At 46.1% G+C, this 14,831-nt stretch overlaps 1 protein-coding gene and 1 pseudogene across 2 annotated transcripts in view; one reads left to right on the forward strand and one right to left on the reverse strand.

Annotated features, from left to right (window-relative positions):
* Positions 1-14,831, forward strand: part of TSPAN15 (tetraspanin 15) — an 84,124-nt gene that overhangs the window by 53,551 nt on the left and 15,742 nt on the right. For both annotated transcript variants that reach the window (XM_019731724.3, XM_019731722.3), the window contains exons 2-3: positions 3,618-3,803; positions 5,071-5,145. In XM_019731724.3, the coding sequence (XP_019587283.2) occupies positions 3,618-3,803; positions 5,071-5,145 (261 nt within the window). The remainder of the gene's footprint in view (positions 1-3,617; positions 3,804-5,070; positions 5,146-14,831) is intronic.
* On the reverse strand, positions 7,818-10,639 carry LOC148755185 (peptidyl-prolyl cis-trans isomerase FKBP1A-like; annotated as a pseudogene).

A 14,831-nucleotide genomic window follows, 5' to 3' on the forward strand; every position in this document is an offset into this window, starting at 1 on the left:
ATGACTTTTTTCTCCATTCCCCCTGGAAAGACCCCCTGAATTCCATCCATAGGACTGTAGAGGTCATTTCCAGCCTCTTTCAATTTCCCCTCCCCCAGTCTTACCCCATATCTACTTTTGTGACTTCAGGGCCTGGAACACAGTAGTTGCCTGGTTTGTACCTTTTGGAGTGAAAATGAGCCTTGCATTTCCCCTCTAAGTGCGACTTGCCCCAACCAGGGGTGAGCCAGTCTGGGGAGGGGACCGGTGACCAGATGCTTCCTGAAGGAGGAGACACAGGTACTAGAATGTCTCACGGGGCCTCTTGCTTCCCAGCTGCTACATGGAACTGGGCCTCTCCCTGCAGAGGAGGAAGCTGAGTCCCAGGCTGCAGGGCTCAGAGGGGACTTTCAGGCCCCTTTCACACTGGGTGACAGGGCTCTTGTTGAAGATGCCACGTGGCTTGCAAAGCCTGGGACATTGGGCCTGGCCTGTGGATTGCCAGCAGCATGTTCTTTCGCAATTTGGCCCCAGATGGGCATGGCTGTGTCCCCTGTGCCCCCAGCCTTGTTTAGCTGAAGCTGTCCTGCTTGACAAATAGGCCATTTGCTTCCTGCACTGGAGCTGGAATGAAAGGCTATAATTAGCAAAGAAGAGTGGGTGGGATTGCATGCTGGCATTGACAATTAATTTTATATTCAAATGGAAACATAAACTGATGTCATTGGAGATGTAAATATCATTTGGAAATCTTGAAGTTCCGGGAAAGGGTTATGCTGGCCTCTCCCCTTGCCCACCGCCCCTGAAACAGTTGAATAAGGAGCCCAGATCAGCCTGTGCTGTGTGGGGAGTGACCTCGGGGACTCTGCCAGGCTACTCAAAGGGTGAGGGGTGGGGGGCAGCACCTCTGGCTGGACCAGGAGAAATGGGCCTTTGACAGCTGGGTACACGGAGTTGGGGGGGGGGGCAGGAGGCTTGGGTTTGCATTTGCTATGGTAGCTTTTCCTATGGCTTTAGTGGTCTGGAAATGTCACAAGCCTGGCTAGCAAGGAAAATGTGATGCTTTGCAACAGGAGGGAGATCAGACCAAAGGAAGTTTTGTTTCCTGCTGGCAAGGCTGTTCTGGAGTGGGCCCTGGGGCTCTGGGAAGCTTGTAAAAATAGAAGAAGCTCCTGACGACCTTTATGGAGAGGGCTGGGGTCAATTCTGCTCAGCATTGGGGCTAGTGACAGCTCTGGTGTTTTGGAGATGATCTCCAAAGCAGGGCACCTTTACCCGGAAGAACAACCTCATAGGGAATGAGGGAAGGGGACAGGCTAGGGCCCATGTCCATCTTACTCGAGAGAACTTTTTTACAACAGGAAACATAGAACTCGCAAAAGTACATGAATCCATTCTGCAACTATTAAGATGTTCTCTTGTTAGTTCAGTGACAGCATGAGAATTACACTTTTCATCAGGATGGAAGATGAACCCCCACCTCTGTAGCTCTCAGGTACACTGTGTCCTTGCATATTGAATTCATGCTCTTCCTGGGCTCTGAAGATGTCACTTCTCTGTGGGGTTCCTCTTTAACCATTATCCTCAGCTTTGGGGTGGAGGAATCTCTGGGCTCTGGGTCTGGCTCAGGGTTAGGGATGAGTGAGTGATTCCTTACAAGTGCAGTCATTCAGAAGGGGTGGATTTTGCTTTTCAAATCTGCTTGCCCTTTTTCCCATGGGGCTTTGGCCAGCCTTGAACAATGATTTCACCATGTTCTGGGTTTTGGAGCGTGAACTGACCAGACAGCCTCTGGTTTATCTATCAAAGGTAGATTTTATTTACTGTGATCACCATTTTCCTGTAGAGGGATCCGTGTGTGTGTGTGTGTGTGTGTGTGTCCTGCCTTATAAATTTTAAAATTTACCCATGTGGGTAATTTTAATGACATTTCACTCATGGGTTTGCTGATATGGCCAACTTATTAACAAGTAGCTCATGGTTGCATTTCTCAATACCTTTAGGACCTCCTGGCCCAGTGTGTTGGAAAGGCATCCATTTGAGACTGGGAGAAGTGGTTCTCAGTAAACCTTTATTATCTTTGCAAACCAAGGGACTGGCACTTAGCTGGGAAATACAGAGGACTGCTGGACCTGAGGATGAGAGCGATGGCTTCCCAGTAATCCTCTGTTATCCGGTGTTTCTAAGTAAGCTCGGTCGGTTTGTCTTTGGGCATTTTCGCCATTTGTCAAAGCTCGGAAAGCAAGCCCTTCCCTTTACCTGGGACAGTCTTGATGCCCTTGAGAAGGAAGTCAAGGGGCTCTGACTGGGGGACACCATCAGCCCATTTAAGGTAGGCCTGTGAGTAACTGCAGGAGCAGCCTCCTCACTGTTCCGGATGTTAATTCAAAGGGAGCTGTTCTCATGCTCATGACATACCTTGCCAGCATGTTCTCTGCATTGCCCCTCACTTCCTTTAGTCGGGCCTTAGCTGACAGCAGCATGGCTTTGGTTCCTCTCCCACATTGTCCTACGCTCAATGGGGAAGGCCAGCACAGCTAATGATTTGTCCCTGCCCTTGGGAATGTGTGCCCCAGAAAGTCAGAATCCTTGCACAGGCAGGAGACTGGGTGGACAGCATTGAACTCAAACCCACGTGGGTCTGTTAGGAAGCCCGGCTCGCATCCATTTAACAGACATTGATTGTAAAGGCCGATTGTACTCCCTAAACGTCAGGACTGGTCTGGGTCGTGGGGATGCCTGAAACAGTGGAAAAATCCCTCCTGGCGTGGAGCTTAGATTCTTGGGGAGAAGACAAAAAATTTAAAAAAATGAAAGGAAAAAAAGTCGTGTGTTAAATGCTGTTAAGTGCAAAGAAGGAAAATAAAATGGAGAAATGGGATCAGGAGTGTTCCGGGGGAGGGACTTTCTACTTTTAAGTAAGATGGTCCTGAAAGGCCACACTGTGCAAGTGACAATGAAGGAAAGGCAGGAAGGTGAGGGAGTGAGCAGTGAGGTTGTCAGGGGGAATAGCATCGCAGGCAGCGGGAACAGCCTGTGCAAAGGCTCGGGTGCTCTGACCCTCTCGCCAGTTACATGTCCCCTGGCTCACCAGTATTTTTCTCTAAAACAGCATTTCCAAATAGGGTCTGTATCCGTTTGCTAGGGCTGCCATAACAAAGTGTCACAGACTGGGTGGCTTAAACAACAGAAGTTTATTGTCACAGTTGTGGAGGCTGGAAGCCGAAGATGAAGATATTGGCAGAGTTGGTTTGTTCTGAGGCCTCTCCCTCTTTGGTTTCTAGATGGCCATCTTCTCCCTGTGTCTTCACATGGTCTTCCCTTTGCGTGTGCCTGTGTCCTGACCTCCTCTTCTTATAAGGACAGCAGTCGTATTGGATTACGGCCCACCCATAAGACTTCACTGTCACTTAGTGACCTCTTTAAAGGCTCTATCTCCAAATGTAGTCACATTCTGAAGTACTAGGGGTGAGGACTTGAGCATGTGAATTTTAGGGACTACAGTTCATCCCCTAACAGGTTCCCTCATGTACAGTCCTCTGGGGTGAGCGCCCGCAATGGGAGGTACCACAGCCCCATAGGAAACTCAAGTGCCTGCCAGTCCTTCTCCTCTCTCACTCGCTGCTTTCTTGCTGCAGCTGATCGGAGCCCTGGTCCTGTCGGTGGGGATCTATGCAGAAGTGGAGCGGCAGAAATACAAAACTCTGGAAAGTGCCTTTCTGGCCCCAGCCATCATCCTTATCCTCCTGGGGGTCATCATGTTCATTGTCTCCTTCGTCGGCGTGCTGGCTTCCCTCCGGGACAACCTGTGCCTTCTGCAAGTGGTGAGTCAGCCCCATGCTCCCTTCAGCTGCTGGCTGGGTCCTGGGCGTTCCCAAGAGAGCTGAGGAGACCACCCCACGGCCCTTGGGCAGCCCAGGTTTTTCAGTCCTTGTCTCAAACCAGCTCTTCTAGAGGGTTTCCTGGATCAGCCTTTCTGTCCACACTGGCCCAAGAGTGCCCAGGCCACCTCCACTTCTGCTATAAAGGGGCATTTGAATATTCTTCTTACTTACTTAAACCCTGTGTTGGCCCAGACTCATTGGAAGTGGGAGAAACCACACTCAAAGGAGAGCAGGTCAAACCCAAAACAACTTGTTGATGGCGAGTCCTTAGCTCATGTAAGCAGCAAACCCATGTGGGGTCCAGGGTTGGAACCGTGCCCTTGGGCTCTGTCTCCTGCCACCAACCAGCTGGACGACCAGTGATGTCCTCAGTCTCTCTTTGCTGTGGCCGCCAGCAGCCTTAGGCTAACAGAGTCCTTGTAGCTCTTGGTCCCTGCGAATCTTTCCTAGTAACTCTAGTCAAAGTCCCAGGACTCTGAAGGGCCTGCTTGGGCCAAGTGCCAGCCCTGAGGTCGGGGGTGGGGTCAGCCCCACTGGCCTCCCTTACTCGGGGGTTAGGAATGGCTCTCCAAAGCGGAGAGTACTGGGTAGGCAGATCCATTTGCTCTGTAGCCACATGTGTGTTTGACCTCGTTGTCTCCCTAACATGGGAAGCCCCTAAAAGCCCCTGTAAGCAGGGCCTTGGTGTTGCCTGAGGCCGGAAGTGGCTGGCATCAGTTTGGACAATTCCTGTTCTGTGCTAAAGGGCAGCAGTAGGTTGTGATCCTCTAAGATATCCCCTCACCCACTTGGGGGTCTGGGAAACCACTTCTGAGGGGCTCTGCCCACACAGCTGGAAATGCTGCCCACCCTGCCCATCAAGCCACCTCTGTCCCCCTGTGTCAGCGGGAGCAAGGCCCAGCTCTCCTTGTGGGGGTTTGGAGAGGGGGGGGTGTTTCTCCGCCTAGACTCCGCTGAGGAGCCCTGGGACAAACCTTGATAATAATCTGATTTAGACAATTGAATCATTCTTCCTGACCACTGGCTCCAGAGACGGGCTTTCCCGTGGAATGTCTGTCCACATCCTGTGTCCTCACAGGAGGAAGGGGTGAGAGGCCCAGGAGTAGTAAGAGCTCCAGCAGAGATGATTTTCCTGATTGCACTTGACCTTGGAGCAGACCATGCTTACTCTGCCCCTTTAGGTGAATATCTGAATTTTGTTTTTCAGTTTATGTACATCCTTGGAATTTGTCTCATAATCGAGCTCATTGGTGGCGTGGTGGCCTTGATCTTCCGGAACCAGGTGGGCCTGGGGTGCATTTATCAGCCACAAGTACACTGAGCACCCACTGTGTGTGGGCCCTGGGCTGTAAACTGGGAGAGCACAGAGAGCAGGCTAGGCAATTCCATTCTGCTGGAGAGACAGGCACTGAAAAAGGAAACCAGAGAACAAGAAACATGATGGGAGAGAGGCTGGAGTGGAGGTGGGGAGGACAGTAATGAAATAAGGAAAAGGAGAATACCAGCTGAGACGCAGAGGGAGCAGAGGTCCAGGCAGAGGGAACCACAGGTGTGTGAACCAGCGGAGGCTGCTTGGCTGAAGGGGTGGGTGATGGGGAGTTTGGGAGGTGGAGGAGGAGGGCCATCAGCACAGGTCACGTGGGTTCTCAGTTCCTGGTTTTGGAGCTCGGATTCTTTTCTAAAGGCAGAGTAAGTTTTGCAGAGTTTTATGGGAAAGTGATGTTATCTGATTTCTATTTTACTTGCTGCTGAGTGGAGAATGGAGAGTAAGGGGGAACGCTGGGAGACCACCTGGGAGGCTGTGGTTGTCCAGGAAGGAAGGGGATGATGGCTTGGAATGAGGTAGAGGCAGCAGGACTGGGTGGAAATGGCAGAATTTGGTGTATGTTCTGGAGGCAGTGCCAAGAGGACTTTGTTGTACTGGATATAGGGGCGAGGGCAAGAGAAAGACTGAGAGGGCAATGCCTGGTGTCTTGGCCCTGGGAGGGTTTGCAGAATCAGGGCTCCTTTGATCTGGAAAGGTTCTCAGCGCCCCTGGTCTCCCACTCCTCCCACTGCAGGCCCTGTGTGCCTCATATTAGCTGTGTGACCTTGGGCAAGTACTTAACTTCTCTGACTCTCAGGCTCCTTAGAGGATCACAGTTCCTTACCTCCTGGAGTTTGGGGTGAGGACTTGATGGAAGAATGCATGTGAAGACCTTGCACTGGTTCTGGCCCCTAGTGGACCCTCATTACACACCGTGTTTCCCCCAAAATTAGACCTAGCCAGACAATCAGCTCTAATGCATCTTTTGGAGCAAAAATTAATATAAGACCTGGTGTTATATTATATTATACTATACTATATTGTATTATATTATAAAGATCCAGTCTTATATTACAGTAAAACAAGACAGGGTCTTATATTAATTTTTTATCCAAAAGATGCATTAGAGCTGATTGTCTGGCTAGGTCTTATTTTCGGGGAAACACGGTATTAATTCCTCTGCCCTGAAGACTAGAGAAGGGACTTGCCCATGTTCCCACAAGAAGCTAGTGGCTGAGCAGGGCTGACCGCCAACCCAGAGCTTCATCGTTTCTCCCATAATCCTGTGCCTTTGCTTTCCTCCCAGCTTCAGTGTTGGAGCTGGGGCTTGAGGAGCAGGGCTTGTTCGCAGCAGCTCAGTTCTCTCTGTCATTCCCCTGCCTGCACCCTCCCCACCCCGATAGCGTGGTTCCTGGTGCTCCCAAGCCTCCCGGTCAGACAGGTGCATCAGGGCTACGGCCAAATTCTCTCCTGTCAGAAGCTGAGCCCAAGGTTGCAGTCACGACGCCAGACACCGGCTTGTACAGAGCCCTCAAATGATCCGGTGTCTGACTCCTGCCAAACCCGTCATGGGTGCAGCTGGTATCCCGGCCCAGGTGGGAGCAGGGAACAACCTGTGGGTGGGCCTTAACCACAGGCCTGTTTATAGCCCTGGAATCCAGGGGTTTTCTCCCTGTTTGATGAGCCTGAGAAGAGAGGAGGGAAGATTCCCATCACATTGATGGCATCCTCAAGATTAGAGAGGTTAAGAAGGCCACCCGTGAGCACACAGTAAGACAGAGACAGCTCAGTCTTTTCCCCTCGCTTTATTGAAATATAATAGACAAATAACATTGAAGTATATTTAAGTTGTAAAGTGTGATGCTTTGATAGATGTACACATTGTGAAATGATGACCACATCCATCACCTCACATACCTTTTTTTAAATGTGAGAATGCTTAAGATCGATTCTCTTAGCAAATTTCAAGTATACAATTCAGTGTTATGAACTGTAGCCACCACGCTGTATAAAGATCCTCAGGACTTGTTCATCTTATGACTGGAAGTTTGTACTCTGACAATCTCCCTATTTCCCACACACCCAGACCCTGGCAGCCATTTTTCTACTCTCTGGTTCAATGGGTTTGACTTTCTTTTTTTTTTTTTTTAAGATTCCACATAGAAATTATACCATACAATATTTATCTTTCTCCCTCTGGCTTATTTCACTCAGCATAATACCCTCCAGGACTACCCATGTTGTCACAAATGGCAGGATTTTCTTCTTTGTTTTAATGGCTGAATAATAGTCCATTGTATATATAAAATATATACACTAATATATGTATAATTATTATATTATATTCATATTATAGTATACTATAAAATAGTATTCTATTGTGCATATATATGCAATGGCTATATATACAAACTACAATATAAATAAATATATGTATATGTTTATTCACATTTTCTTTGTTCATCTGTCGATGGATACTTAGAATGTTTCCATATCTTTTGTTTTTCTTTTGAAAAAGCCAGCCTAAAGCACTTTTATTGCAATACTAAAACTTGAAACTCATATGTAGTGTGTGTGTGTTGGGTGGGGGTAGGCAGTAATAATTTCTCTTACCCAATCACCACACAGGACAGCAAAGCAGTGAGAGGGGCGAAGGAAAAGCCAGGAAACTTTGAGATAAGCAGGGGGAGCTGAGCGTAAAAAACCAGGCGACACTGAAGCTGTGATGACCACATCATTTTCTTAAGACAGCGCTCAAGGCTTTGTCGTGAGGCCTGGGCTTTCGTTGGGCGTTAACAAACAGCAGCTTCAATTTAAACTTTTCATTAAAGTTCTTAAAATTCAGAAAGCGGAGCCTGGATAGCTATGAGATTATCAAATCCTGAATATCCTTTAGAAAAACCACAGGATGGGGGTTGGGGAAAAAAGCCAGGCCACAAAGGAGGCTTCCGAGGTCCTGCTGGCCTGAGGACAGATACCTGTACTATCCAGCACTGCAGTGAAAATGATTTGCTTTTAAAAGGCAGAGGGTTTAGGGGAGAGTGGGATGGGGCAGTGGAGACAAGGGCTGTCCCCCATCCCACTTCAGTTTTGGGTAGGGCTCTTAATTCAACCCCAGGACGTCTCTCATCTCTCAACTGGAGAATAATTCGGCCCTCAACAAGCACCTTAAATCTGCTATGGCTTTGCAGCACTGCAGCAAGAATGTTTAATATATAATAATCGAAATTTCACCCAAAGTAAAATATTCTTGCATCCCCCTGCACCAATTCCTGGTCTAAAGTTAACCCAGTACTTGTGCTATTAATACTTGACTAATACCTAGTTGGAAACCTGGATCCAGAAGACTGGGTGAAACTAAATTTTCACCCTGAAACAAAACCAAAATGAGTTCCTTGAGGTTTATGGCATATAGTGGAGGTCAACACACATGCATGGAGAAAGGGGAAGTCAAAGCTGGGTGACAGAACACATTCAGTCAGGGTAGATATTTATACAAAGAGTGTGGGGGGATCATCAGGAAAATCTACGTACGGATTCGTGTGTGTGCGTCTGGGAGCACAGATTCGTCCATAGCACATACAAGAAAAGGGTTCAGGGAAGAGGCCGTTCCTGTCATTCCAGCTTTAGAAGCTCCACGTCAAAGATGAGAGTGGCATTTGGTGGGATGATACCTGAGTGCCCCGTGGCAACATACGCATAGTTGGGGAGATGGTCAGTTTGGCTCCTGACCTACACTTATCTGGGCGACCCCTTCTTCCCAGCCTCAGATCACCTCCTGCTTGCCTAGCATAAACTTGAAGGGCTTGTTTCTGTCCCGGGAGAAATCAAATTTCTTTCCATCTTCAAGCATCCTTTGGATAGATACCCAGAAGTGGGATTACTGGATCATATGGTAGTTCTAGTTTTAATTTTTTTAAGGAACCTTTATACTGTTTTCCATAATGGTTGTACCAATTTACATTCCCACCAACAGTGTACCAAGGTTCCCTTTTTTCCTCACCAATGTTGCTATCTCTTGTCTTTTTGATAATAGCCATTCTAACAGGTGTGAGGTGATAGTTCATTATGGTTTTGATTTGCATTTTCCTGATGATTAGTGATGTTGAGCATTTCTTCATATACCTGTTGGCCTTCTGCATGTCTTCTTGGGAAAAATATCTATTCAGGTCCTCAGATAATTACTGTTATTATTATTTTGCTACTGAGTTGCAAGGGTTTCTTATATAGTTTGAATATTAACCTCTTATTGGATATATGGTTTACAAATATTTTCTCCTATTCCACAGGTTGCCTTCTCAGTGCTTTAATTGTTCCCTTGCTGTGTAGAAACTTCCTAGTTTGATGTAGTCCCACTTGTTTATTTTTGCTTTTGTTGCCTGTGCATTTGGTGTCAGACCCAAAAAATCATTGCGAAGATCAATGTCGAGGAGTTTTTCCCCCTATGTTTTCAGGTCTTAGGTTTAAGTCTTTTATCTATTTTGAGTTGATTTTTTGTGTATGGTGCAAGATAAGGATCTAATTTTATTCTTTTATATGTGGATATCCAGTTTTCCCAGAACCATTTATTGATGAGACTATCCTTTCCCTATTGTGTATTCTTGGAGACTTTGTTGAAAATTGGTTGACCATATATGCTTGGGTTTATCTCTAGGCTCTTTGTCCTGTTTCATTGATCTGTGTTTATTTTTATGCCAATACCATACTATTTTGATAACTATAGCTTTGTAATATAGTTTGAAGTCAGGAAGTGTGAGGCCTCCAGCTTTGCTCTTCTTCCTCAAGATTACTTTAGCTGTTTTGGTTCTGCTATGGTTCCATACAAATTTTAAGATTTTTTGTTTTCTAGTTCTTGAAAAATGCCATTGGAATTTTGATAGGGATTGCATTGAATCTCTAGATTGCTTTGGGTAGTATGGATATTTTAACAGTATTAATTCTTTCAATCCATGAACGAGGGACACCATTTCATTTATTTGTGTCATCTTTAATTTTTTTCATCAATGTTTTATAGTTTTAAGTGTACAGACCTTTCACTTCCTTGGTTAAATTTATTCTTAAGTATTTTATTCTTTTTAATGCTATTGTAAATGGGATTTTTTTATTAATTTCTTTTTTGGATAGTTCATTGCTAGTGTATAGAAATGCAACTGGTTTTTGCAAGTTTTATATCTTGCAACTTTACTGAATTTGTTTATTCTAACAGTTTTTTGCTGGAGTCTTTAGGATTTTCTATATATATAAAATCATATCATCTGCAAATAGACAATTTTGCTTCTTTCTTTCTGATTTGAATGCCTTTTATTTATTTTTCTTGCCTAATTTTCTTGCTCTGGCTAGGATTTCTAGTACTATGTTAAATAGAAATGGTGCGAGACTTTTCTATTTAACATAGAGGAGGAGCTTTTAGCTTTTCACCATTGAGTATGATGTTAGCTGTGGGCTGGTCATGTATGGCCTTTATTATGTCGAGGTATCCTCTTTCCATACCTAATTTGTTAGGTGTTTTTATCAGGAGAGGATGTTGAATTTTGTCAAATGCTTTTTCTACATCTATTGAGTGATCATATTTTGATTCTTCATTTTGTTTATGTATCACATGTATTGATTGCATATGTTGAACCATCCTTCCATCCCAGGGATAAAGCCCACTTGATCGTGGTGTATCATTCTTTTAATGTGCTGTTGGATTCAATGTGCTAATATTTTGTTGAGGATTTTTGCATCTAGGTTCATCAAGGATATTAGCCTGTCGTTTTCTTTTCTTGTCACGTCCTTCTTTGGCTTTGGTATTAGAGTAATGCTGGCCTCATAAAGTGAGTTTGGAAGCATTCCCTCCTCTTCAATTTCTTGGAAGAATTTTAGAAGAATTAGTATTAATTTAAATGTTTGATAGAATTCACCAGTGAAGACGTCTGGCCCTGGACTTTTCTTTATTGGGAGAGTTTTGATTACTGATTCAAGCTCCTTTTTATTGGTCTGTTCAGCTTTTCTATTTCTTCATGATTCAATCTTGGTAAATTGTTTGTTTCTACAAATTTATCCATTTCTTCTAGGTTAACCAGTTTGTTGGTATATAATTGTTCATAATAGACTCTCTTTTTTTTTAAATTAAAGTTTATTTGGGTGACAATTATTAATAAACAATTGTCAGGTGTACAATTCTGTATTACATCGTCTATAAATCACACTGTGTGTTCAGCACTCAGTCAGTTCTCCTTCTATCACCATATATTTCGTAATAGTCTCTTATGAACCTTTGCATTTTTGTGATATCAGTTGTAATATCTCCTTTTTCATTTCTGATTTTATTTTAATCTTCCCTGTTTTTTCTTAGTCTAGCTACGCGTTTGTCAATTTTGTTTATCTTTTTCAAAAACTCAGCTCTTGGTTTTGTTGACCTTTTCTGTTGTCTTTCTAGTCTCTATTTCATTTGTTTCTGCCCTGATCTTTGTTATTTCCTTCCTTTTACTTACTTTGGGCTTATTTTGTTCTTCTTTTTCCAGTTCTTTGAGGTGTAAAGCTAGATTGATTATTTGAGATTTTTTTCCTTAATGTAGATGTTTATTACTATAAACTTCCCTCTTAGAACTGCTTTTGCTGCATAAGTTCTGGTATGTTGTGTTTCCATTTTCACTTGTCTCAAGATATTTTTTGATTTCCCTTTTGATTTCTACTTTGCCCCATTGGTTGTCTTGGTACCTGCTTCTTCTTTATCCTTTTTTCCACTTTTCAGACCATCTGCTCTGAGCTGGCAGATCCAGGGTAATGGTTAATTTTTCAGCAGCCCTGAGGGGAGAGAGACGTTTATTCTATTTGTCTAGGGAGATGCTTTTCTGTGCAGCCAGCAGGGCTTCTGGCTGGCCCATGGCTTTTCAGAGATTATGGGTTGGTTAGTGCTTTCCTGGCTGGTGCCCAGGTCGAGGTCATGGTCAGCAGAATCAGTGGTTTTAATAAACAATCCCCTAAGCAGAATCAGTGGCTTTAATAAACAATCCCCTAAGTGAACAGCAGTCTGGTTTCCAGTGTGTTTTCACAAAGGTGGGCTGATTTGTCATTTTCCAGTGCCCTGTAGATCAACAGGGGCTGTGACCCCACTCCTTTTTTCCAGACAAGGAGCTGAGCCAAGTTAAAACCTCCAGAGACCCTTTAGTCCTCACGCTAAGGATGCTTCAGGGCTGGTGTCAGGGGTGAGAGTTTCCAGTTACCCTCCACCCCTGAAGGCACCACGGGGTGAAGTGTGTCCCTTCTACTTGGATAGGGTGTTCCCTCATTGGGCCCTGTCAGGGGAGGGTCTTGGCCTGTAGCCTCGGAAGGACCTTCACCAGTGGTCAGGGATCTCAGCTGTTTGGGGGCTCCCAGTAGGCCATGCTATTATATGCCTGGGACACATAATTCACAATATTTAAAAATGAGATATAAAACTATAAGTTCAGTAAGATTTCCACAAGAAAAAAAATAAGCCTGGAAAACTCTAGAAGGAAATAGAAATATTAGCATATTAACTCTCATTTCCTCTAAGGGATAGGACTAGGATGATTTTTATTTTCTCCTTTATATTTTTCCCTAGCTTCAAAATTTTCTTTTTTTTATAATCAAGGGGAAAATACGATATAAAGAAAAATAGCGTCCTTTCCAACTCTGATGCAATCCAATTTTATAAAACAGGAGACTGGCCAATGAGGATAGGGAAGGAGCAGCCTGGCCATTGATGGTGGCAGGAAGGGGCAGTGTAAGGGAGAGAAAAAGGTGAGGAGCAATCAAGGTCGGCTTCTGGGAGGAGGTGAGTTCCCAGTTTCATTTTTTCCTCACCAAGAGAAGACAGATTACCTTGAGCCACATGGTAACAAGTCCAGCCCCGTAGGCTACCTGTTAACTCTAAGAATCCATTTGTGGTGAGGAATGAAGCCAAATGATCAGGCTAATGACTTCACACTGGGTTCTCAGGAAGGTGCATAGGTCATGGCCACAGCCAGGCTGCAAAAGATAAACAGACTCCTGGGTGTAAGGAAGAAACTCCCCCTCAACCCCTGACCCTGGATAAGGTTTTTCCTGTCAGCAGTGACCTGACGGTCAGACTACAGTGGCTTCTCTGCTTGTTGAGGGTCTAGTGGCCGTGCATGGAGGGGCTGGGCACAGAGCAGGTTGCCCCGAGGACCTGAGCATGAGGAGCAGAAGTACAGCGTCCTGACCCCAGGCAGTAAGAGGAGAACGTGAATGACCTCCATGATTTGTCTGGGTCTTCCCCTTCTTGACCTCCCGTTTACCCCAGCTTGTTCTGGGCCCTCTCTTGAGGGTGTCAGGAGAGTTGGAGGAGGGCAGCTCCTACCCATAGAGTCCCAGTCAGGCAGAGCTGAGCAGGGACACCCAGAGGTCGCTGGGCTGTAATTGGTGTATCTGTGCCCCCATGCCAGGCCTACTTCTCTCTACCTTCCCTCTACCACCAGGGTGGTGGCGGAGTGGCCTCTTTCCTAGCCTTGATCAGAAGGTGCTGTGGTCACACCCAACACCAGGCCAGGGCAACAGTGGGCAGCAACCAGCCTTTTTATTTTATCATGGCACTCGTCCTAGCTTTCTCTGGGCATGACCTTGAGGTCAGGGGTCGGGAGAAAGGAGACAGCACCAAGGCCCGCTTGGGCAAGCACCTGAACAGGTATATCTCCCAGAGTAAAGGAGAGAAAGTCCTGCACTGATCTAGCCAGACTACCACAGCTGGTGTGCCCCGCTGTGGACAACCAATTGGGATTGAGAGCTGGAGCCACAGATACCTGGGAAGCTGAAGCATAACTTTCCCTATCGTAGGGACCTGTGAACTCAGCCAGGTATGAGGAAGGGTCTGGCAACTATTCCAGAGAAACTGGCAGCTTTGTCTCCTCTTTTTTTTCCGGCTCCCTGGGTTCTCTTTGGCCCTTTGTTATCAGATTGGGCTCATCTCAGGGATGGAGCAGAGGCTGGTGTCTGGGGACAAGAGAATGAGTCCCCACCTTCTAGGGGGACTGAGGGAAGCCCAGAGCTGCTATCTCAGTGTTATAAGATGCTGGCTTCATGTTATGAGAACCAGGCTGGCATTGGTTCCATCTGGGTTGCCAGTAGCGGGCCTCCCCAGCCTTGGGCCTCAGCAGCTGATATGGAAGCAATGGAAGCTGGCACCTGCAGGAAACCAGGACATCTCCATCCTAGAGGCCTAATGGGAGGTTCCAGCTGCTGCCCCTTCCCCCCCTCCCTCCTCTTCCTGCTCCTCCGGGCTCCCTTCCTGTGGAAGCTGCTGCTACATGCCCACCCCCCTTTGACTCCCGCATTCATTTATAAGCTCTCTAAATGCCTCTGCTGAGAGGGGTGATATGGAGGCTTCCCGTATCTTTAAAACTAGATTTAAAAGAAAGAACTAGATAGGACTGTTCTTTGTAGCTTGAATCTGGTGGCTTAAACAACATGCTTTGAAAATCCTGTGGCCTTTGATGTTTGCTTACTCTTTGCTTAATTTAGCTCGGGCCACGTGGCCTCTGAGGCCTTGCCAGGCATTTGTGAAAGGTGGTTTTCTAGTCCTTGTTGGAGCTGCCCCTGGCTGGCATGACCTGGTTTAGAGCAGGGCGGGGGTGGCCCTGGGAGCAGCGGAGGAAGCCAGAATTCTCTCTTCCCAGCCGCGCTCCACAAGGCTCATG

This window comes from Rhinolophus sinicus, chromosome 15, assembly GCF_057876585.1.
Source record: "Rhinolophus sinicus isolate RSI-liver-muscle chromosome 15, RSI-T2T, whole genome shotgun sequence".
NCBI classification, from domain to species: Eukaryota; Metazoa; Chordata; class Mammalia; order Chiroptera; family Rhinolophidae; genus Rhinolophus; species Rhinolophus sinicus.